At 39.8% G+C, this 26128-nt stretch overlaps 2 protein-coding genes across 8 annotated transcripts in view; one reads left to right on the plus strand and one right to left on the minus strand.

Moving 5' to 3' along the window:
* The window catches only part of LOC110288938 (dynein axonemal heavy chain 7-like), a 326234-nt gene extending 318067 nt beyond the window's left edge, over positions 1–8167 (plus strand). The window contains exon 65 of the mRNA XM_085837019.1: positions 7897–8167. Coding sequence (XP_085693145.1) covers positions 7897–8103 — 207 coding nt within the window. The 3' untranslated portion in view covers positions 8104–8167. The remainder of the gene's footprint in view (positions 1–7896) is intronic.
* Positions 8168–8313: 146 nt separating this feature from the next.
* Positions 8314–26128, minus strand: part of Slc39a10 (solute carrier family 39 member 10) — a 116710-nt gene continuing 98895 nt past the window's right edge. For 6 of the 7 annotated variants that reach the window (XM_029476662.2, XM_029476659.2, XM_029476657.2 and 3 more), the window contains 5 exons: positions 21613–21733; positions 20186–20554; positions 19163–19243; positions 12862–13052; positions 8314–10833 (listed from right to left, as the gene is read on the minus strand). In XM_029476662.2, the coding sequence (XP_029332522.1) occupies positions 10675–10833; positions 12862–13052; positions 19163–19243; positions 20186–20554; positions 21613–21733 (921 nt within the window). In that variant the 3' untranslated portion in view covers positions 8314–10674. The remainder of the gene's footprint in view (positions 10834–12861; positions 13053–19162; positions 19244–20185; positions 20555–21612; positions 21734–26128) is intronic. The other variant, XM_021161589.3, reaches the window with a different exon arrangement.

Genomic DNA, 26128 nt, shown 5'->3' on the forward strand with positions numbered 1-26128 from the left:
GGATGATTCTAGTTCCATGAAGAATTAACACCAGTATATCAGTGAACTCTGTGTTTGATTGACAGATCCCATCTAAGAAAATAAACTGAAATTGTAATTGAGATTCCAGACATTAACCTCAGGCATAAACACACACAGAGACACATGTGTCCCTGTACATTCATGTGTACCCACACATATGTGAATAATTATTGGACAAATATATAACACACATGAAAAGAAGAGAGAAGAAAGCATTCCCTAACAATATACAAAAGTGAAGAAAAATTTTAAGTTAGAATTTCTGATCACTTGGGCTCAGGTACTTGAGACAGCAATAAATGGCTCAGGGAGAGTCTTTCTTTTCAGTGGTGTAGCCACTGATAAGTTGCCCCTTTCTCAGTAAGTGATTTCCTACTCGTGCTCATATAAGCAACCACAAACTCAGTGTGTTGAAAAGTATGAGCATATAGGAGGAGGGGCTGGTTGGAAAGAAAGGCTTCACCAGAGGAAAGTACAGAGAGATGAGAAGGGGCACTGGAAGGGAGTGGAGGGGCATAAATACCAAACTCAGTATACAGTGTATTAAATCATCAAGGACTTTAAAATAGAAAAGAAACATAAAGAGGAAATGAAAGAACAAAGACCAAGGTGTAATTAAAAGCTAGGGGAAACAGGGGAAAGAAAAGCTTCACCAGAGGAAAGTGCAGAGAGACGAGAATGGGCACTGGAAGGGAGTGGACGGGCATAAATACCAAACTCAGTATACAGTGTATTAAATCATCAAGGACTTTAAAATAGAAAAGAAACATAAAGCGGAAATGAAAGAACAAAGACCAAGGTGTAATTAAAAGCTAGGGGAAACAGGGGAAAGAAAAGCTTCACCAGAGGAAAGTGCAGAGAGACGAGAATGGGCACTGGAAGGGAGTGGAGGGGCATAAATACCAAACTCAGTATACAGTGTATTAAATCATCAAGGACTTTAAAATAGAAAAGAAACATAAAGAGGAAATGAAAGAACAAAGACCAAGGTGTAATTAAAAGCTAGGGGGAACAGGGGTAAGTGTCTTAGTCAGGGTTCCCATTCCTGCACAAACATCATGACCAAGAAGCAAGTTGGGGAGTAAAGGGTTTATTCAGCTTACTCTTCCACATTGCTGTTCATCAGCAATGTCCTGTTCACCAAAGGAAGTCAGGACTGGAACTCAAACAGGTCAGGAAGCAGGAGCTGATGAAGAGGCCATGGAGGGATGTTCTTTACTGGCTTGCTTCCCCTGGCTTGCTCAGTCTGCTCTCTTATAGAACCCTTGTGGGTGAGACCAGCCCAGAGATGGTCCCACCCACAAGAGGCCTTTCCCCCTTGATCACTAATTGAGAAAATGCCTTACAGTTGAATCTCATGGAGGCATTTCCTCAACTGAAGCTCCTTTCTCTGTGATAACTCCAGCTGTGTCAGGTTGACACAAAACTAGCCAGTATAATTGACCCCTTGTCAACTTGATACACAAACACATCACTAGTAAGTCTCAACACTTAGTTTCTTATTTATCCTCAAGATCTAAATAGCTTTAAAAGTCCCACAGTCTTTACATATTAAAAGTTCAATCCCATTAAAAGATCTAATATGTTTTAAAATTCAACGTGTTTTAAAAACTCAAGTCTCTTAACTGTGGACTCCAATAAAATACTTCCTTCAAGAGGGAAAAATATCAGGGCACAATCACAATCAAAAGCAAAAATTAAACTCCAACTTTCCAATGTCTTGTATCCAACTCACTATCTTCTGGGCTCCTCAAAAGGAGGAGGCTGGTCACTTCTCCAGCCCTGTCCTTTGTAGCACACAGCTTGTCTTCTAGGCTCCAGCTGCCTGTACTCCACTGCTGCTTCTGTTCTTGGTGGTCATCTCATGGTATTGGCATCTCCAAAATTCTGCTGTCTTCCACTGTAACTTGGCTTCAACAATAGCCTCTCATAGACTCTCTTCATAGTGCCAAGCCTCAACTCTTTTACATGACCCCTTCAGTTGGGGCCGTCAATTCCAACTGAGGCTGCACCTTCACCAATGGCCTTCCATGGCCTCTCACAGTGCCAAGCCTCAGCTGCTCTGCATAACCCCTTCATGCCTTCAAAACCAGTACCACCTGGGTGACTCTTACACATTACCAAGTCCAGCCACAGCACAAGGTACAACCTTGGCTATCTCTGGAACACAGCCTCTGTGCTCTCAGAAAACACTTCCCAGATGATGACACCTCAATGATGCTGGTCTCTTCTTAATCACTACTAATTTCTTAGCTCCAGCTAACCAGCATCAATAGTCCCAGTAAGGAAGAGTTTTCACTTTAGTAGTTCTGGAATCTTCTTAATCACAGCTGATTCTTCAACCCCAGCTAACCAGAACCACAGAATCTTCACAATCCTAAATAGCAATGGGCCTGAAATGAGTCTTTAATTTTCCCTCTGAAATTTTGCAAGCCAGGGCTCCATCTTCTGCACTCTTCTCAACATTATCTTCCAAGCTCCTAAACAACATCCCACAGAGTTCTTAACACCGAATGGATCTTCTGGCCCAAAATTCCAAAGTCCTTTCACAATCCTCCCCAAAACATGGGCAGGTTGTCACAGGAATACCCCACTCCCAGTACCAATTTGTCTTAGTCAGGGTTCCTATTCCTGCACAAACATCATGACCAAGAAGCAGGTTGGGGAGGAAAGGGTTTATTTAGCTTACTCTTCCACATTGCTGTTCATCACCAAAGGAAGCCAGGACTGGAACTCAAACAGGTCAGGAAGCAGGAGCTGATGAAGAGGCCATGGAGGGATGTTCTTTACTGGCTTGCTTCCCCTGTCTTGATCAGCCTGCTCTCTTATAGAACCCTTGTGGGTGGGACCAGCCCAGAGATGGTCCCACCCACAAGAGGCCTTTTCCCCTTGATCACTAATTGAAAAAAATGCCTTACAGTTGGATCTCATGGAAGCATTTCCTCAACTGAAGCTCCTTTCTCTGTGATAACTCCAACTGTGTCAAGTTGACACAAAACTAGCCAGTACAGGTAAGGTGATGACATAATTGATTGCTGTGCACTAACTTAGATGGGAGCAAAAAAGCTGAGTAGTAACACTACACAAATGGACATCATGTGGCCTCTCATATTTCTAGAGTGTTTGGGTGCACTGTACTGTAAGTAAAGAATCCATTTACCTACCATGTGGATTAACTTTGATCTTTCTATGTAGATGCATCATTTGGATGACTATTCATTGGTGGGCATGAGGTACTGACATCCCCTGCTATTGTTATATTGGAGCCCATTCTCCATTTTTATCTAGAAACATTGTTTTATAAAATTGATAATTGATATCACATGTATATTTATCTTCTTGATGAATTGATTCATTGACTGTTATGCAGTGATCTTTTTCTCTTCTTATTTTCTTAGACTTAAAGTCTACTTTGTTATATGTAACTACTCATTCTTGGGTTTGGATTCCATTTGTTTGGGATATCATGTTCCACTCTTTCATTCCAGTCTGTGTGTCTTTGTGGTTGAGCTGAGTTTCTTGTGGGCAGTGTACTTTGGGTCTGCCTTTTAATCTATCTAAAAATTTGTATCAATTAACTGAAGAATTATGGCCATGGTCATTCCAAGTTATGAAAGGTATGGTATGCCTGTCATGGTTTCTGTTTTCTTCTGTTTAGAGCATTGATTAATTCATGTTGCTTAATTTATATTTATCTCTGTGGTTTGATTGTATCGATAACTTTGTTGTTTTAGCTTTCTTGCAGTGTACTACTCTTCCTGTGGAACTTATACTTTATGTGCTCATGATAATAGTCTCTGTTTGTTTACTTCTGGATATGGAGTTCTCTTAAAAGCATCTTTAGTAAGGTTGGTTTTGTGGTTATAAATGGTTTTAGTTTATATTTATCTTGGAAGATCTTTTTGGAAGATCTTCATTCTTGTTTACTGCTCTAGTGGTAGTGGAACCAGGGAGAATGGAGCTGATAAATGAGGTGGGCTAAAATCTTATGCAACAGCCAACTTTATTCAGAGCATCAGACAATTTATACTCTGAGGGTTAAGAAGAGTCACACTAGTAAAGTTTACAATCACAAGGGCAAGACCCACATGGCAAAAACATGTTTACCCGTAGAGGCATATAAACAAATAACAATTTTTGTCTTATTTCCTTGAAGTTTTTTTTCACAAGCCCTCAGAATTCTTCTTACAGGACTCCATCCTTGGACTGTGTTCTGATAATTCTACAGGACAGCTTTGCTGGATATAGGTAGCTTGAGTTGCAATCATTTTCTTTCCAAACTCAAATATGTTATCCCACGTCCTGGTATGTACGGTTTCTGCTGAGAACTTGTAGGTAACCACCAGGGCTTCCCTTCAGTGTGATTTGGTGCTTTCCCTCTTGAAAGTTTTAAAACTATCTCTGGGAGGTGAGATGGCTTCATGGGTAAGCTGTGATAGCAAGAAAACCCAAGTTCACATATGGAAAGCCAAAGGCACAGCACACACCTGCAACCATGTTAGGAGATGGAGACAGACAGATCCTAGAGCTTGCTGGCCAGCCATCACTGAGCTTCAAAGTCAAATGACAGATTTTGTTTCAAAAGCCAAGGTAGAACATGATAGAGGAAGATGTCTCACATCCTTTGACACCTCTGGGCATGCATAACACATGCCCTGTCCCCGTACCTACTTTGTACTGTACCTTTGCATGTTGACTGTAATGTGTAATGTTGGAATCTAAGACCTCCCATCTATACACACATCTGCTCTTATTCTATGGAACAGATTTTTCTCTGTCTTTAGTCTTTTTTTCCTTCAAGTATGTCAATTATGCAGACATTTGATCTTTTACTAGTGCTACAAAGATCTGTAGTCTTTTCATTCTGTCATAATGTCTTTTTTTCTTTTTCTTTTTTTTCCCATTTTTCTCTCTTCCCTTTCTCCCACTCGCTCTGGGACCCTGCTCGCTCTGGCCCATAGGTTTGTTTGTTTTTTGGTTTTTTTGGTTTTTTTTTTTTTCTCATTATGGATGGTTGTGAGCAACCATGTGGTTGCTGGGATTTGAACTCATGACCTCCGGAAGAACAGTCAGGACTCTTAACAGATGACATCTCACCAGCCCAAGAATCAATATACTGAATATAACTGCTTAAGCTAGTCTGATTTGGAGACTTGCACCTACATTTTCTTTGACTTTTAAGAGAGACTCTTACTGTGTAGCCCAGGCTGGCCTTGAACTCACAGCAATCTTTCTTTCTGTGTTTGATAATTCCTCATTTATATCTGTATTGTCTTCCCAATTTGTGTGTGTGTGTGAGTGTGTGTGTGTGTTCTTGAATCTCATTTGTCAATGAGATTTTCTTTGTGTGATACAGGGTTCCATACAGCACAAGCTGAACTTGAACTTCATGCTGAGGGTGACCTTGAATTCCTGAGCATCCTACCTCCATCGTCCAAATGTTAGAGTTACAGGTCTATTGCCACCATGCCTGGCTTTGTGTAGTATTGAGAACTGAACCCAGGGCTTTGTGCATGCTAAGAAAACACTGTACCAACTCTCTTAAACCCCACCCCTAGCCCCAGACATATCACTAAGCTTTCCCACAACCATTCTTTAGAATCTATCAGGCATTTCATCAACCTCAGTATCTTTGGAATCTGTCAATAGGGAGTTATTTTTTAGATTATTATTTTTAAATATTTGAAATTTCTTGTGTATATGTTGAAATCTGTGCATCTAGTGAAGTGGATTCTTTCTTATATGGGATAGACTTCTTAGAATATGACTTCCTTTTAAAGATGTGTATCAAGGTGTTAGTTCACTATTTTATGCTGAATTCACTTTCCGATGTGTATTGCAGTACAATGTTACAATGTCCTTGTAGCTTCTTTGACTGTAGTTATTAAGTTTTGGCAGAGCACATACTTTCAAGAGAGGCAGACCATCTGTCTATGGATTACCCATGAGAGGGACACTAACAGTTTGGCAATAATGAAATAGGTAGCAGAGTACTCCCTATATAGTTCCTCTGATAACGGGAATGCTGGTGGGGCTTCTCAGGTACTGTTGATACTGGCTGCTTTTTGAATGGGCGCTAGTCTTGGCTGCTCAACAACAGTGAAGGGTCTAAGCACTCTTGATTAGACACTCTACAAGTACAGTTGCTTCACAGGGAGCAACAGGAGTCAAAATTCCTCCCACCCCCTGTAGTACTCACCTTTCCTTGTGAGCAGTGTGTGACCAGGTAAGTGTGAGGCAACTGATGCAGGGGCCCAGGACAGGTTCAGTGGGGTAGTTTATTTTTTGCTACTACTTTGGGTATGTCTACCCAGTAGCTATCTACTACTACAGGTAGGCCCCTACCTGTGCATTCCTGGGGACAGATGAAGTATTTCTGTGGCTCCTGAAGTTTTTCTTCCAGATTGTTCTAGCAACAGTAATATGTAATATACTATTATGTATATATGTAATAGATACAATGTGTAATGGCAACAGCATCAGTAATTCAGTGGGTCATGGCCAAGATCAGGCAAAACCCCTCTCCCAGGGCTCTCTCCGGAAGGACAGCAGGGATATGTGTCTGACAGTTCTTAGCTATACTTTTGGCTGTGTACACTGAGGGCTGCTGTACGTACGTTATTCTCTCCATTTCATTTGAACTGTCATTGTAGCACTGACTTGTTTGTTGAGACTTGCCAGGACAATGCCTCTGGGGCAGGGCTACAGCCAGAGGGGTGTGGTTTGGCAAACACAATATAGGCTGGAGGCGGTGGAATATTTCTCACCCTTGCTTTGAGGTATCATGTGACATCAGGGATCCTATCACAGGCAGGCTCCTTTATACCCAGGTTCTTGTGAAGGGCACCTTTGGCTCCCTCTACATTGCACCTGTTTATCACCACGTAGTAGTAATCTCAGCCTGTAGAGAACATCTCCTGCTAAGCCAGAATGGTAGAGAATGGCTGCAAGGTTTGAGATAAGACTGTGTGAAGGTGTTTGACCCTTAGAACAATCCAGTCAGTCAGGCCTCTTCTTAGGGTGACTACTGACTATAGTACCTTAGAGATCTGCTGGAGGGGTGAAGCCAACCTATATGGACTGAATTCAGGCAGGCCTTACCTCTTAGGCTATACACTTGGAAGTACCTGGTAACTTCACAGTGTACGTACGGGACATTTGCTGGAAGTGAGCCCCTCCCAAAGCAATGAAACTGGGTGGCAGGTGGGCAGCTTCTCTTGCCTTGCTGCTGTCCCAGGTCTGGATTTTACAATGGTTTTGTATCCTGATAACTGAATTCCAGTGTTTCCCAAAGTCATTCAACTCTACAGACTTGGTTTAGTTCTTGTAGAGGAGCAGGTAAATTGCTAGGTGCCTCTATTGAATCCCCTTGCCTGGCTCATGGCTGTTAAACACAGCACATATGCATACTATCCATCCACAATGGGGAGGTGATTCAAGTAAAATAACTGTTTATTATGGCACATGCAGTATTTTATAACATAACTGTTTACTGTAAAAACATTTTGCATACAACCTGTTAAGAAACCACTACTAAGATGGGTTATAATTAAGTTCACTAAGAATACTTTCTTTGTAGAAAAAGAGTAAAAATGGTAATATTTCCAAGGCTAGTCCAATTAAACCAAATAATATCGAAAGCATACGGGAGTGGGCAGTATGATTCTAACAGAGGCAAGCTGTTTTCTCTTTGTATACTGGTTCTGAGATAGTTAGGCATCTTTATATTCGAACAACCATTTCACTGTTGACAAAAAATGCAATCTATGTAGGGCATAGGTTTTAGATATAACCTTACTCTGGAACTATCACAGTAGCTAAAGTACATGCCATTTAATGGCTCTGACTTAAAGAGGTGTTTGTGCTTTCTTCCAGATGTGGCTAAAGCCATGCAAAAAGTCAGACATACCCAAACGACCAAGTTACGTTGCTCCACTGTATAAGACAAGCGAGAGGAGGGGCACACTCTCCACCACTGGCCACTCCACAAATTTCGTGATTGCCATGATTCTTCCCTCTGACCACCCCAAGGAACACTGGATTGGACGGGGTGTGGCATTGCTGTGTCAACTAAACTCATAATCTGAAGGTGGCATCATCTCTTGCAACTTCTTGTTAGATTGCATTTTACCGTTTAAATTTTGCTTTGGCTTAAATAAACTTAATGTTCTTAATTATGACTTTAAAGTACCAATGAAGATTCAGTGTTCTGAGACAGACAATGAAAACACACTACACATTTTCTTTCTGAATAATTTTATTTTGGGAGAGTTCCGTAAGCATTAGGAACATATATAAAATGACACACCACTGTTGACAATGAAAAAAAGCATTTCATCACTTCCAGCTTTATAAATTTAAAAAAAAAAATGATTCAGTCACAACAACAAAAATGTTTAGATATTTTAGCAAGTATCACCTTGCAGGACCATAATCACATTGAAGCCACTGACTTACTGTTAATGGAAAAGGTTCACACTGCATCTAGTTACTATAGTATTTCTAAGCACAATCACAGCTGATTGAATGCAATGTGGTATACACCAAAATCTTTATGGATGTCACATGGTGACAGCATCATACAAGTAATATTGGTGACCTCCAACAAGCATGTTAAAATTAGGCTAGTCAAGCTAAGTGGAATGTTGGAGCCAAACAGAAATGTAGTGGAATTAGGATTGTCTAGTGAGACCTGAAACTATACACTAGAATGATGTAAAAACTAAATACTGGTGGAACACTATCAAAATACTAGCAGCAACTGTTAAAGCCCCCTGAAATGACTAAGAAAATCTAGCAAATAAAGATAATACCATTTGTTTGAGAATATAAAACTTTGTATATTGTAGGCATAACAGCTTTGTGAAGCATTTTAGAGTGAGAGTATATTCCAGCAGTTGTTTGAAATGAAGGAGATGTAATGCTGGAAAGCACAACCCTCCTTGGAAATCAAACTCAAAAATGAAGGATAAGTGTATCTTGGTTTTGAAAGCAAAATATCCGAGTCACTTGAAGTTGACAGCACTGAGCACACCAGCACCTTTTAGCAAGGTTGCTCAAAGGGCCAAGCAATGAGGTGAAGTAATGACTGTCATAGGCATGCCCAGTGCTGAAAACTTGTGTACAAAACCACTTACTGCAAGGAGGGCTGAGAAAGAGACAACTGCTGTAAGGCTGAATAACCCTTGCTTATAACATAACAGAGAAACATTGGAGATTATCCTCTGACAACTGGTCGTATGTGCTGCCCTCAAATTTTTGTTTTTTGTCTTAAAAGGAAAATCAGAGTAAGAGGAAAAGAACCAGAGAAGGGACTAAATAAAAATATTTAAAATGGAAGGGCCAGGGTTTGGCTCTTATGTGGTTTTTCCCAAGGAATATCCTGGCTGCCAAGCAGTTAAAATAGAGCTAGCTGCACGCGGTTCAGACATCTGCCTGCATAAGCAAAGAGTGGGTGGCATGGGATGTAAACAGTTGTATGCACATGACTAGTCTACAAGTTATGAGTCACAATCAGACGAAATGTGACTTAGACTTCTCACACATCACTGCCCCAGTGGTATAAGAGCAGGCACCCAAACACTGACCGCTCCATATCAGGCACCAGCAGTGTATCTTGGCACAAAATGATAGAAGTGATTTTGGCTTAGTCATATACTTGGTAGCAAAGTAGCTATGGTACCAGTGCAGTAACCATTTAGCTGACATTTTATATACAGACTATAGGCATGGCAAACTTGGATTTTACTACCAGCCACAGCATGTGCTCCCAGTTCCAAATGCCAAACTGGTAAAATAACATGAACACCCAGAACTTAAAATTTCCAATTAACCTAGTTAGTACTAGGGAAATGGAATGCCGCTTCTTTGATATTTTTCTAGAGTAGTAATGTTAAGAAAAAAGTATCTGACTACATCCTCTGACTCACCCTCCCCCATAAAAACAAAGTTAAAAAGAAAAATCCAACACCAAGTACAGTATGCAGAGAACCATTATGAATCTTTCATTAAACTGAAGTTCACACAAACATACAATCACAAATCTCAGTAGTTTAGGCTGCAAGTTTGAACACTATGCAAATATATACAAAAATAGTAACTCTAGATTCAAGAATAAGGGCTTTCCCCAATGCTAAATCCATACCCTAGTGCAGCCTTGGCTTCCCTCTAGTTCCTAAAATCAACTTTATGCAGTTTCAAAGTTGCGTCAAGTTGATCCCTATTAATCCCATATGTATGTATTTAGCTGAATAGAGGGCACTAAAATCATTCATAGCACACACGCAAAAATGTCTGCTCAATGTCCATTTAAAATATTTTTAAAGTTTAAATGATTTTTTTGGTTTAATTTCTATTTCTGCATAGCAACAGAAGTTTCTACTAATAAAAAGACTAGTGTTTTATATGATTCTCTTAAACTTCTATCAATATTGGTACACGGAGTCCCATGTTCTGACTTTATCGCAAACTTTTAAAAGACCCATTCATGCAGAGAAAACAGTGCTGAGCACCAGTCTTTCGTGGTTAGGCTCAAATCTACAGAACCTGTGAATAGTGCAGGCCACTGGATTCTCTGAGCGATGTGCATACAGTACAAGGAACAGAGGCAAGCTGCACGAGCATTCTCGCAATCAACAGAGATACTGGGAATGGTCAGAACTGGATGTCAAACACAATTTTGTCTTCATAGAGGGCGATAACCAGCATGATGGCGAATCCAAACAGCAGTCCTAAATTCTGAAGAATGAACTGCCCAACTGGACAGAAGCCATGCTCCTCATGGTCACCATCTCCATGCAGCATTTCTGGAAGCTGAAAGGAGAAACACACCTTAACAAAGACACTTAAAATCTGAAAGGCTTACAGACTGGCAACTTCAGATATCCAGTCCTAGTAAGCCTATTATTATTGCACTGTTTTTTCTTCCTTTCCTTAAGTTTTTACTGTTACAAAAACTTTTCCTTCTGACTCCCCGTAATATTGAAGCATAAGCAACATACATGTTTCACAAACATGCCCTCTGGATTCCTGTTGGCAGCAAGACTGAAACAATGCTGGGTCTCTGCCATTCAAAAGTTTTACCTGAATGTCACCTCAACTGTCATAACCCAGCAAAGAGCTGATCAGGGTCTCCTGGTACCCAGCACTATGACTGTTTACAAAGATGGGGCTCCAGGATACAGCCTGACTGGTCTTCCTAAGGACCTTTGTTTGGTATGACTATCTGTAACACACGCACACACTCACACACAAAGAAGGAAAGAGAGAGAATTATTTCCATAGTGGTTGCTAAATAGCACTGCTTTTTCTGTAGGTTTCATTTTTACATTTTAAGTAGATAATACTTTTACCTTTCTCCCTGGCAAAACTTTCAGGTCCAAGAACAGCATCCCTAAGTTCCTACATTGATTTGCCAGTTTTTTCACCATCCTGTTGACTCTGTGCTCTGTCACTTCCTCTCTGTGTCACAGATCACCTTTCCTGAAAGTTCCCCAAACAGGCATTTCCACAGAGGCTCCTTTAGGAACGTCAAGTAAAGCCAATACCTGTGTATTGCCAATACCTACCCGAATGCCTTCTAATGGCTTTGGGTAAGTAATCTTTCTTATAGTCAAGGCAGTGTAGCTAAAATAAAGATGTGGTCATTTTTTCTACTCTGTAGCCCTGTCAAGGTTTTCTATAATTCACAGATGACATACTGTACCTGACAATGTGTACATAAACTCTTCCATAGTCTTTAAAAGAAAGCCCAGAGTTCCTATTATTAAAAAACAAAACAAAACAAGTTCCCAATTCTCTTTTCAGTCAGCTTTTTTTGCAGTTCCATATATAATGTAGACCTTGTCCTAAGTTGGGGAAGGGTCTTGGTGGAGCTGGGAAGGAGTTCAGAATATATTGCATAAAACTATCAAGGAATAAATAAAAATGGTAATTAAAAAATCCCACAAATTCTTACTGTAAAATCTTTCTTCTGATCACTAGCATCCTAGTGGCTGTGAACTGCATTTCCAGTGGCAGATGACAACTAATAATGATGACAATAATGTCTGTTTCCCTAGAGCCATCTCTTTGTGGGAGAGGCACTAAACTTGAGAAATAAAGTCAAACAGTTGGTGAGTTATCAATAGATCAAGACACAAGTGTCAAGGACAGAAAGCACAGCAGGAATTAATGGGTTCCACACCCGAGGAGTGCAGATGTGTTGCCTAAGAAATGAGGAGGCGAAGCATGAAGGGTCTGCAAGAAGCAGGAGTTTCTCCCTCAGGAAAGGTGATCTGTGACACATAGAGGAAGTGACAGAGCACAGAGTCAACAGGATGGTGAAAGCCTAGCAAGTCAATGTAGGGACTTAGGGATGCTGTTCTTGGACCTGAAAGTTTTGCCAGGGAGAAAGGTAAAAGTATTATCTACTTAAAATGTAAAAATGAAACCTACAGAAACTGGCAGCCCCACAGAAACACTGTCTACCTTGTGAAGTACTGGTGTAAAATGGAAATGAACAACTGCTGCTGTTAGTAACTTTAAAGACTAGAATGCACATAGGAGGTCTGCTTTCTTCTTAGCAATACAGCAATGAGTCTAATTATTCTGTAATTGTATCTCTAAATCCTACTATTAGTTGAGTTGTGACACAGTTGGTTAGAAATTTTTAGCTGCTCCAAGAAATTCTAAAGTAAGTGTTTTTTCTAATTATTATTTAGATTTCAGTCTTTAAAATTGGCCATATTCCTTAAAAATACACTGCAGTTTCCAACCACTTCCAAATATGTCTTCCATTTTTTAAGGCTGTATTCTATTTGCAACTTTAATACAACAGAGAAGTTATCTAAAGCATCTTACCATATCCACCAAGGCCACATAGAGGAACATGCCTGCAGTGATTGCGAAGATCCAGAGTGTGATGTTGTTGGCATACTGACCCACTGCCGTGCCTATGAGCATTCCTATGTAAGCCATCATGGCAGAGAGCAGATTGTACACAATTGCTTGTTTTACGGTCATGCCTGCTTTTAGAAGAACTGCAAAATCACCTGCAATTCAGAGAAGTTATTTTTAAAAGCACAGGATTTGAAAACATAACTTTGAGTGGACAAAAACTATTTTAAAAATTAAGAATGCATTATAAAGACACAGCATTAACAGTAGAGCAAAAGCTATAGGGGTGACAGAATTGTTCTACGTCCTGTATGTGGTACAATTACATAACATGGAGAGCCAAGCAATTGTACATACCAAGCCAATTAAGCCAGGTGTAGTGTCACACATTTTTAATCTTGACATTACACCTGGCTTAATTGTGTTTGAAGCCACCTGGTCTATAGATTGAATTCCAAGACTGCTAGGGCTACAAAGAGAAAGCCTGTCTTAAAAAAGCAAAAACAAACTAAAACCAAGACAAAATGGAAGGAGAAAATAAATATACTCATCCCCTTTTAGAAGTAACAACTCCAAGTTCATTTCTGCTCATCAGTAGGAAATGGGCAAAGTTAGAAGAGTAGTAATAGTTTCTTATGTATATTTTATGCTATGTATGCACGAGGGTTTTTTCCCAAGAAATAACAACAAACCCTTAATTAGAAAAAAAATGTAAGGAGAGAAAAGAGCTTTCCCCTTCATCTTCCTCATGTTTATGTGACTGCCCCGCCCAGCTCTGCAGAGCAGCACACTGCTGCAAGGAGAACAGACCCAAGGGCACAAGAGGAGGAACCCTGGGGCAGTTGAAACAGACAGCAACAAGAAGGAAGAAACCAAAAAGAAAGCCATTTTCTCTTCATCTAACAGGGATCACTGGGAAAAGCAGTTACTCAGAGGGATGCAAATGCTGCTGGACATAGAGTCTTCAAGCTGAGAGATACAAGGTACAGCTTCACTTACTGTAACAGTGTTCTTTGTTCTAGTTATTGAATATCCAAGGCTCCAACCAAACAATAAACAGTATATGCAAGTGTTATGTAGATGACTGATAGGGCTCTGTTCTTAAGGAAATTCTCATGGCTACAAAGTTTTCATTTACAGCAAGTAAGAAGTTAACAACAGTGAAACTGTTTCAAAGTATTGCTTCTCCATATTCCAATAAACTGCTATCAACTACAAACAGCACTATCTTTCAATTATTATATTTATTTGAAAATTAGAAGCTCTTCCAATGTCTTCAACATTGCCATTCTCTAGTTTCTATTTAATACTCGCCCCCTTATTCCTTTCCCTCCTTTCTCCTAGGGTTACTGCTGCTGTAACTTAGGGTTAACATGACCAAAAGCAACTTGGGAAGGAAAGGATGTCTGGCTTACATATGAGAGTCACAGTCTACAGAGAGAAGCCAAGGTGGGAACTCAAAATGGGGAGGTGGGTATAACCTGCAGGCAAGAGCTGACTCAGAGAAGAGTGCTGCTTACTGTAGCTTGCTGCATATGGCATGCTTGGAAGTTAGGGACCACTTGCCCAGGGGTGGTACCACCCACAATGGGCAGGGTCCTCTTAATTCTGAGGGAAGCAGATCTCTCAGTTTGAGGACAGCCTGGTCTACAGAGCTAGATCCTGGACAGGACTAACCAGAGAAATCCTATCTTTCAAAAAGAAAAGAAACGAAGAAGAAAGAAAATACCCAGTTGCCAGATCTCTTGGAGGCATTTTCTCAGTCCTAGTTCTCTCTGGACCACAGCTTGTATCAAGGTGACATAAAGTTAGCTAGGACAATGCTTCCCAATCCTCTTGCAGAGCCCTGTGCAGGCTGTTTCTCTCCATTCTTCCCTGGAGTTTGCTTTATTTGTACAGGCTGCTCTAGGTTCCTGTATGAAAGGAGCTAGCTCACTTACTTCTCCATTCATTTCTCCTTTGTACTTGCAGTAAAATTCACGCTGAATCAATTGTGCTAAATTAAAGGGGGACCTTTTGGTAGGGAGCTGAGTAAAATGAGATTTCTGGCATCTCTTGTAGGTTGGTTTTGAAACACATTGTTTCCTTTATAGTTTCAGAAATGTGGCTTAGAAAGGAGCATGATTTAATCCTTAATGAGCACTGGTGAAGGACAAACTATAGAACTGCATCAAATGCCCAGTCTTTCCTGCTACGACAGGAAAGCAGGATGATTTACTTCATTCTTGAGAAAGTAGGAGGATGAATTAACCAATCAGAATCCCAAGAGTGTTTGCCAAGGCAGAACCTCGTGCAACCCAAGCTGGCCTTGAACTTTGGACCCTTCAGAAGGAATTATTATTTAGTTCCTACAAAAATAAGATATAGCGGCCTCTGTCCTTCCAGTGGTGGGTACAACTGTCATTTTCTTAAACCATGCACACATGTGTTCTGTGTAGGTCTCTTGGGGTCTTTCTCTCAACAGAGCCTGTCCATAATTTAATTAAAACTGTTTCTTTTTATGAACTCTAGCTCTGCTTCATAAAAGTATGACTCGCAAAAGCTGCTCCTGTTTTCTTCTTAGACCCCTACAGATCTTTGCTAACACACATACCATGTAATCACAACTACTAAGAAACTCTACTACTTCACTAGCTCTCCAATTCCCTGGGCCCTTTACCACTAACACAGCAAACAAATTGTTTTGTGTTGCTTTTTTGTCTGTTTTCCACAGAATTTTGTATGAATTTTCTAAAATTTTGTATGAAAAGTCAGACAATATGCATTGTTTGGGTCTGTTTTTTTAAAGATTTGTTTGTTTGTTTGTTTGTTTGTTTGTTTATTATATGTAAGTACACTGTAGCTGTCTTCAGACACCCCAGAAGAGGGCATCAGATCTCATTATGGATGCTTGTGAGCCCTCATGTGGTTGCTGGCATTTGCACTCAGGACCTTCAGAAAGCAGTGAGGGCTCTTAACCACTGAGCCATCTCTCCAGCCCTTGTGTCTGGATTTTTATCACTTAGCATAATGCACATAAGAATAACTAACCCTCAGCACTCTATGTCAGGAAATTACATTGTATTACTCAGCACCCTTCAGCCCACAGATGTATCACACTTTATTTACCAGCTGAAGAACATTTAGCTTAAGTATTATTTGGGGCAATTATGAAATCACTGTATACAGTAAACAGGCTTTTGTATCAGCTCAAGTTTTCATTTCTCTTCAATAAAGCCAGTTTATTCATTATATTTCTATTTTGTAGGAAATTCCATTCCCATCAAATATAATAAGACTATAGTTATTCACATCCTTGACAACATATAACAAACCCAGGAACGGAAATTTCACATTTAGATACCAAGTTTTATCTTCTTTAGTAAATGTCTATTCAAGGTTTTTTTTTTGGGGGGGGGGGGTCTAGAGAATTTCCTATTACTAAACTAAGAAGACTTAAATACTGTGGTCCTAATGGCTTTTTATAAAGATTTTCCCCACTCTCTAAAGCAATGTCTTGTTACATTGTAAATATGTCTGGAGTCATCTATTTTATTTTCTTGATGGATTGTATTTTTAGTAATGTGCCTAAGAAGACACAACTAGGAATTTACTATCCCAGACTGTGTGGATTAATGGTTTGTTTTGAGTTAATTTTATTCATCGTGTGGGGTATGAGTCACAGACTCTTGACAGCTTCTACTTTTGAACATCCCACACTGAAGTACCATTTGCTGAAGCCTACCTGTGTGGAATTTTCTTTGTACCTTTGTTGAAAAATAAAATACATCATATATATATATATATATATATATATATATATATGGAAACACTAAGCTGTTTCAGTGTTTTACATGTCTGCGCTTTTCTCAGTACCACTATTTTGGGTATGTGGCTACACCAAATTTCAAATCAATCTGTTGCCATTTTTCAAAATTTTCTAGATGTCAAACTGTTTCCTTTTCACATAAAAGTTTTTTTTTTTTAAACTCATTAATCTCTGTAAAATAAACCTACTGTTGTCCTGACTGATGGGAATCTAAACAACGACAAAAAAAGCAATACTATTGAACCGTCTAGTCCGTAAGTCACCTCTGACTTCACCTGGTAATGGTAGTTTCCAGTAAACAGACTCTATGCATAGATAGACTTAAGCTCAATACAAGTGGGGCAGTCTTACATAGTCTGTATAAAATGAGATATCTCACTTAAAACTCCCTGCTCTAGTCTTATTTCAGGCCGTGAAGCCTCTGAGGTTTTGCATATTTACTTCACCTTCCTTCTCAGTAAAAGTCTGTGTATTATAACAAAGTCAAAGGAGTACCTACAAATGCAATCAGACAGAGCACACAATCTTCATAATGAGATAAGTCAGTATTCTTTTCTTCTCACAACATTTCTTAGCACAACAAATGCAGAGTGCCTGCCAAAGCTGTTAATGAGTATGATCCAATAATATGGTTACTAACAATAACTACTGTGATTTTTAAGAGTTAATTTTGATATTCTTTACTATCGTATATTTAAAAATTATATGGGTTAGCGAAATAGCTTAGTAGTTAAGAACACTGGATGCTCTTCCAGAGTACTTGGGTTTGATTCACAGAACTCACAAGGTGGTTCACAACCATCTGTAATTCTAGAGCCAGAAGATCTGATACCGTTGTCTGACCTCCTTGGGGACTAGGTATGTGCATAGTGCACAGAAATGCATACAGCAAACCATCTACATGTCAAAAATGAATATAAACTAAGAGAAAACTCTGTATAAATCTAAATAGTGAATGGACAACTTTCCTTAGACAACTCCTTAGACAATTAAGCATGTTACAGAGGACTTAAGTTTACTCTCTGCTGTACTTGAGGGGGATTGGAAAATGCACAGCTTATCTGAGCTGAGTCCTAATAACATGATTCATTTTTCAAATGTGATTGCTTTCCTGCTAAACACACTGCTTAGAAACAGAGAGGGAGTTTGGGTCAAGCATAGTGGTATACACCTCTAATCCCAACCCTTGGGAGGTCAAGGCAAAACTGACTGACATAGAGCAGCCTTGTCTATCTAGCAAGTTCCAGAGCTGCAAGGGTTATTTGGTAGATCCTATCTCAACAACACAAAACAAATCCCCAAACCTCTCATTATAACTTTTAATAACAATTATAAAATAAACAGAAGACATCATTATCAATAATGACAGGGAAATTGAAATGAATAGGAAATAAGAACCTGCACAAAACAGTTTGGATATTGAGATCATCGTATATACAATCATGAGCAAGAAAACATTAGAAAGAGAGAGAGAAAAAGACCCTGAAAGCATTTTGAGAGTCCAACTTTATTAAAATCATGTAAGACTCTCTCTCTCTCTCTCTCTCTCTCACACACACACACACACACACACACACACACACACACATGCACCCGTGCCCACAAGATTGTCCAAACATCAAAGTTTATGGTTTAAAAAAAAGAAGCGACTAGAAGTTAATGATTATTCCAAAACCTCAGTGGTCCTTAAAGAGTGACAGTCAGAAACTATTTTCCTGTTCTATAATAACCATCCACACACCCAACTCTCTTTAAACAACATTCTATTTAGTGTCTGGACAACAATGTGATCTTTCCATCATCTCTGATGAAATAACTGTCTTAGGTTCCTCTGGTTCAATTTTCAATTATGTAATAGAAAACTTTACCCTGTTCCTTTAAGAAAATAAAACGTATATGACACATGAAATAAAATAAAAAAGGGTTAACACCACAATCAGACATTGGAGAAATATTTCCTTTTAATTTATGATTGCCAACCTATTCATTATATATGATCCGTCTTTTTTTTTCCTTCTCACTCCGCCCCACTCACTCCGGCCCAATTTATTTATTTATTATATGTAAGTACACTGTAGCTGTCTTCAGACACACCAGACCACAAGAGGGCATCAGATCTCATTACAGATGCTTGTGAGCCACCATGTGGTTGCTGCGATTTGAACTCAGGAACTTAGGAAGAGCAGCAGTCAGTGCTCTTAACCGCTGAGCCTTCTCTCCAGCCCCTATATGATCCTTTTTAATAGTACCACTGTTACAGCAGCAAAAAGCACACAGGCGCTGATACTTCGATACAAGAAGCAGTTACTTTTAGTCTTATATTGGGATATGCCTGGCCATAGATGGCACTCTGCACCTGTCAGATTTTCTGTCTTAACATCTCTGCTGTTTCATACATTTTACAACTGAAGGAAGCCTAGATTTGATGAAAGGCAGTAAGACTTTTGAGGCTCATACCTAATTCATGTGGCAGTTCATGACAGAAGACGGCTATGGACGTGCTGATGCCTCCAGTCAGTCCGGCGCTGAAAGCTGCCCCTGGACAGGATGATGAACACAGGGTTCAGTGAGTGAGCGAGCCTCAGGCCTCCCGTTTTCTCCACTGTCAGTGAGATGCTCCTTCTATCTGCAGGAACTTCAACTGTACTTGACTCACCCAACTTATACATCATGGCTTTTCAACATACACTGGGGGTGTAAGGTCTCATCCCACTAGCAGATGTCAGTATTCTTTAGTATCAGTAACTACTATGATTATAAAAATAATACGGCTTTTGCTTTCTGAAGGAAACCAAAGCTTATTTCTGACTAATAAAATCTAGATTCCCAAAGCTGGGCAGTGGTGGTGCATGCCTCTGATCTCAGCACTTGGGAGGCAGAGGCAGGTGGATTTCTGAGTTCAAAGCCAACCTGGTCTACAAAGTGAGTTCCAGGACAGCTAGAGCTATACAGAGAAACCCTGTGAGGGGGGGAGGGGGTGGGGGGAAGGGGGAATGGGGGAAGAGAGGGGATCTAGATCCCAAAGAGAATCATGCCCTGGTGACAGTTAATATTCTAGATTAGTCATTAGTTTATATTCCAGCAACTGCATGTATAGGTCATACATGTATGTCAATTTGTTATTGTAGGCTTTAATGTGAAACTTTTCAAAAGCTGTGAAAATTTTATTAAATTCAAGACTGAAATTACACTGGACTCTTATAGGGGTGTCTATGAGTTCGATTATGTTAAAATAGCAGTTTCAGTAATCTGACTTTGCTTCAATAGAACTAAAAAGTACTAAAATTTCATTTTATTTAATTTCCAAATACCGTATCTGTTGGAGAAAATAGAAATGGAAGTAATATATAGCTGGACATTCAAAACTTGTAGGTAAATTTTAACCGTATAGATTGTAGCTTGTAAGGTTAGTAGGGATTTAGTGGGAAAGGGAAAATATGCTTAAAGGATACACTGTAACCCAAGCTCCAGGACACTTACCAATGGCGAGGCCATCACTGAAGTTGTGGATGCCGTCACCCATGATTACCATCCAGGCTATATTGGCTATTCCCGTTTCCTTCAGGTCTGAGCCGGAGTGGCAGGGCCCGTGTGAATGATGGGCGTGTCTGTGGTGCCACTGGTGGCTGTGCTTCCTCAGCACAGCTTTATCCTCCTCATGGTGGTTATGTGAGGTCACACGGGCCTCGTGCTCATGAATGGTGTGCAATCCATCACTGTGAGAATGGTCCATGATTTTCTCTTCCTCCACACCCAGGTAATTTTTAGGAGGGGATTCTTGTTGGGCTTCTAAATCCGTCAGTTCAGTCTCATTAAGCCGGTCTTCAGAGACTACTGAGTCATCCGTTCCTACATTAGAATAAAGGATATGCTGATCTAGCAAGTGCGTTTGTATGTGCTAATCTAACCCTGGGCAAAACAGCAGTGAGGTCAAACCGCTTAAATGAATGTATTTCCCTTATGCATTTTAAAACTCAATCCATTAGAATAATTTTTCTAAAGCCTATCAGCTAAAATTTAAATTACTTGCCCAAGTTAGCTGATGGCAAAGTTCTCTACACATGTGCTCCACAAATAATATACTATTGAGAGATCTTCATTGGAATGTTCTGACCACATCTGGTAAGTCATTTTAAAAAGATTATTTTCCAGAACTATTTGTTTTATGACAGAGACCTGGATAACTCCCAATGGTCTTTTGGGAGAGTTGGACAGCTAGGGAAGGCTGCCATCTATGCTGAGAACCACTGGCACATGGAGGGGAAAGAGAAACTCAAATGCAAACTGAAGGTATAGGGTAAGAAAATCTTAACTGTCTGAGCCACCTTGTAAAGCTATTCTTCTTTAATTACAGAGGCAACTTTTCATTTTCCTTCTATAACCAATCACGGATAAAGGAAACTGTACCCTGTCAAGAACAGTACCGCTCACTGAACGTGGTAATGCATACCTGCAATCTCAGTACTGGGAAAACTGAGGCAGAGGGCGGAGAGTTCTAACACTGACACAGAAGACTGCTGAATTCTGTGGGTTGGTCTAGTTTTGATACAGAGTGGCTTTGCATTTTATTTCTGCTTTTTGAGACACTGAAACAGAGGGGTCTTGCTAAGTAACTTAGGCAGGCCTTGAACTGAAGATCTTCCTGCCCTAGGCTTCCAGATGCTGAGATTACAGGTGAGCCACCAGGCCTGACCCTTGTTTCACTTCTCTCACGTATTTTTTAAAAAGGAAGCGGCAAGTTTGCCTTGCTCCTAATCTACCTGGTTCCATTGCATGCACAGAATTGTAATTACAAGACACGCTCACATTAAAGGAGGATCACAGTAGAAAAACCACAAAGAAAAGAAATTTCAAACACATAGGAACAACTTTTCAATTTTAAGTTTTTCATTGGAATAGTTTGATACCAGCAAGAGGCTTGAGTTGGAGCCAGTCAGCATCCGGTGTGCTGTTTAACTTATGATCTGAAAGCTTTCTTCCAACAGTGGATTCTTCTGTGCTCTGCTTCATAAACCATTTCTGTTTTCCCTGTGGGAATTAAACAAACAAACAAACAAACTGGTATTGGCATAAAATCTGCAGCAATAACTAGTAATGATATGCCTTTATTAACCCCCCCTTTTAGGAGCAATTGATGCTAACAATATACATTACTTATTTATCATTCCATTTTTATATAAGATGGTTGCTGGGTATAGAAGTCAGGATTGGCTGCAAACTTCTTTACCCACTAAGCTATCTCACTGGCTCGGTTCATCTACTTTAATAGAGTGCAAAGTACCAAACTATTATGCAACCCAAATGAAATGTGTGAAATACTGCATCTAATTCCACTGTAATACTATGAAGTAGCAGTGAGTTCCTAAATTTCATGCTCATTCTCACCTTACAATGTAATCTCTCACTTCTCTGGATGAGGCATGATGGAAGGAGTCAAACCTAAGCTTGAACTCTCAGTCTGTAGCTGGCTTCTGAGATGTGTAAGGTTTAACTTTATTAACACAGAACATGTAACAACTCACCTGCCAAATGGAAGCAGTATGACAATCACCCGATTCTTAACAGCTTAACAAAATAATCATTAAAAATCCAAGTGTTCTTCCTTCTGACTTTGTAAGCAGACAACTGTATGATTTCATTTTCAACTGCTTAAGGTACTAACTGCTTCCCTGCATGGGTTAGACTTGAACTCTTCTCTCCTGACTTAGCAATGTGGCTTTTTACTCCATAGTTTTGTCACTGTAACTACCAATACTAAGAACTCTTCCCATTACAATTTCTGCTTTCCTCCCATCCTGATTTAAAGAAGCATTTATGGTACAACAGTGAAAATGAGCTCAAGCTCTCAGGGAGTGCTTCCTGCCTGGCCAAGTGCACTTTCAGGATGGTTTCTCAGATGGAAACTCCAAGGCGGGTGTGTGATCATTCTAACTGCTGTGTGTATGCTTGTTAGGCTACTTGGGCCTGAAGCAGTCTCCAAAAATAGGCACTATCTTTCTCCCCGTGTGAGTCCCCTGCTGCATCTATAAGGATATGGGTCTATCCTAGGGCCTAGAATTTTGGCTGGCCTTGACCAACACAATACAGCATACTCTGTAATATAGTTTTTACTATAGTCTTGTGCATTTTTTCTCTTCTTTTGTGTATGTAGACATGCATGTGTGAGTGTGTATATGTGGGTGGACACATGGGTAGCTATCTGCAGGAGGCCAGAAGTCTGTCTCAGGTGTTGTTCCTCAGGAGTATCCACCCAATATTTTTCTGTTCTTCTGACACTTGGTCTCTCACTGGGCTGGAACTTCAGGCTAGCCTGATGTATTAAAGGTGTGCACCACCATGCCCAGCTTTTGTGGGGATTGTGGAGACTAAAGTTGCCTCCTGCTTGCATGGCAAGCACTTTACTGGCTAGCGTATCTTCCTAGTGCTTTGTTCTACTTTACTTATGCATATGAGCATCCTTTCCTTTTAAAAGACAGTCACTATGCATATCAGTGGGGTTCAGTTTGATATTTGGTATGTACTGACCAAAGCAGGGTAATCAATATTCCCCTCTCTTTATCATTTATTATTGAAAGCCTTTGTGGTCCTCTCTTCAGGAGCTTCATCATCTACAGACTACATCACTCTGAACGACAGTTACCACTAGGTTCCAAAAACACTGAAACTTATTCTTTCTGAGTTGTGGTTTCAGTTATTTTTTTCCATCTTCCCACTGGAAACCACTATTCTACATGCAAGCTGTCAGTGTCAATACACAAGCATCTTTCTGGGCTTAGCACATTTAGCATCCCGTATCTGCAAGTCCCATGTATCTTGATAAAATTTCGCTTTTCTTTGTGGTTGAAACATTCTTTTCTGTATCTATATCAGCTACTTCTCCATTCACAAGGGCTGATTCCTTATTATAGTTACTGTGAGTCGTGCAGCAATATATATGACTGGCAGGAACTGGTTTTTAGCTGGTTTCACTTCTTTTAGACATATTAAGAGGTGGGGCAACTGGTTTACATAGTACATTTACTTTTAGTTTGTGGAGGGATCTTCTCTCCTTTCCACCGTATACATAGCACTTAAACTGCCATCAACACTGGGAGAGTTCTTTTCACACCACATTGATACCACAAGATTACTATACTGACTAAAGCCATGTGACTGGGTGAGATGGTAACTCCAATAGTTTTTTCTTCCTGGTGGTTCTGAAGCTTAAGCCCAGGGCCTCACACACTGAGCGTACATTTCATAATGAACTATACTTTACTCTAAGGCTTATGAAGTTGTTTGCTGTTTCATGTATTTCTTGGTAATTCATATATCTTGAGAATTTCTATTCATATCATTTGCCCATTCTAACATATAAATTTAAAAATAAAAACTACATATCCATGGGATATTATATTGTGTTTTCATCCAAGGATACACTGATTATCTAAAGCAGGTTAAGCCCATTTATCATCTCAAACACTATCTCTTTGTAGATGGAATATGTAAGACCTCCTGTAGCTTTTAAAACTGTAAGGTGCATTACTGCTGCTTATTGTCAACCTACTATGCATTAACCTGAACAATTTCTAGCCCCATACACCTTGTTGCAAGTAGCAAACACATATGTTTTTGTATAAATAGTATCCCATGGTGCATATATTCTATAATTTCGTTTTCCATTCATCATGGGACGCTTAGGCTATTCCTAGCTATTATGCTACAACACTGGACTGCAGATGTTTCCTTAATACTAACTTCACTTCCTTTGGATATATATATATATCTAGTACTGGGATTGTGGGATCATGTAGTGGGTTTATTTTTAGTTTTCTGAGGAACCTTCAGACAGCTTGCATAATGGCTAGAGTATTTTGCGTGTCTTCCTCTAGTATGCAATGATTTTCTTTTGCCCACATCCTTGTCAGTATTTGTTATCTTTATATTGACTGTGTCTAATACACATGCCTATCTTGCTGTTTTCAACTGGATTGTTTGTGTTGCTAAGTGCTTTTGAGTTGCTTATTCTGGACATTAGTCCATTAAATGATCATTTTGAGTATTTTCTCACATCCTGCAGGTTGTTTTCTATGCTGTGCGGGAGGCTTTTACAATTCACCATGACACAGCTAATCAATTTTTGCTTTTATTTCCTATACTTTGGGCTTCATACTTAAAAATAATTAATTAAAAATATATATGTCATAGTTTAGACCAATAGCCTTTGTTTTCTCCTAGCAGTTTTATGCTCTCAGGTCTCTAGTTTCAACTTTTGCCTGAGGATTTCCAGCACCGTTTACTGCTGTCTTGGTTATCATAGCTCTGGAGCCTGTCTTGAAGTCTTAACTGTGGGCCCTCCAGCTTCTTTGTTCCTGTTGTTTCAGACTGTGTTGGCACTGGGGAGTCTGTGCTCCCACATGAATTCCACAATTGTCTTCGCTATATCTTCGAGGATTGCCATTCCCCACCATGTGTGCTTCATGGAATCTGCAGATTGGTCTGGGTTTTATGAACATGGAAGCAATATTAATTCTTCTGAAAGCAGCTATTTCCTAATTTCCCCCCTCTCAACCTGGTAGCTGTGGTAACGGGATTTCTTGCATAGTGCCCTTCTCAGGAGGCTCATGTAGTATTTTGTCAGCTGATTTTGAGCATCATGCTCATCAGTTTTGCTAATCTTTTGGTAGAATTTTTAGGTTTTCTTGTGAACAGAATCTCATCTTCTACAAATTGGAATACTGTGAATTCCTCCATCCTGCATGTATGCTTTCTGTTGTTACTGTCTCTTCTTGGACCACCATAACTAAGATTTCTAGTACCATACTGTTGTTCTGAATCAGGAAAGGAGTACATTCTCAGCTTTCCCCACTCAGCATCATGTGGGCTGTGGGTTTATCACAAACACCTGCTGAAGTGCTGAGGTGCACTTGACTTCTGTACTCAAACTATGTCTTTTTGATCACACACACAAAAAATAAGATAATAATAATAATAATAATAATAATGATTTTACCAGGTTTCTTTCCTGCATCTGCTGAGATAGTCAGATGCTTTTTAGGAGACATGGTCTTCAACTCTCCTTAACTTCATCTAATCACTTATCAAGCCTCACCAACTCTCTTACCAATACTACTTCAACAATTCCTATCAGCAACTTCTGGCCCAAGTTCCTATCACCCGCCTTCCACATTACTCTGCAGTGGTTCCATCAAGCCAGTATCCCTCCAGCCAGCCCTGCTTTGGCATCCTCAGTACCAAATTACTGTCCACTCATTTCTTAGAAATAATTATTGTATCCTTCACATAGCCTTTCAGGCATAATATGTAATTAGATTACATTATTATATAATTAGATTCATTTCATTTTTCTCTTAACCCCTTCCTTTTTTAGCTTCTTCTACCACTCCAAAAAAAATATTCTTTTCTGGGATCCTCATCTTAACC

This window comes from Mus caroli, unplaced genomic scaffold (genome assembly GCF_978045245.1).
Source record: "Mus caroli unplaced genomic scaffold, Mus_caroli_1 scaffold_1, whole genome shotgun sequence".
NCBI lineage: Eukaryota > Metazoa > Chordata > Mammalia > Rodentia > Muridae > Mus > Mus caroli.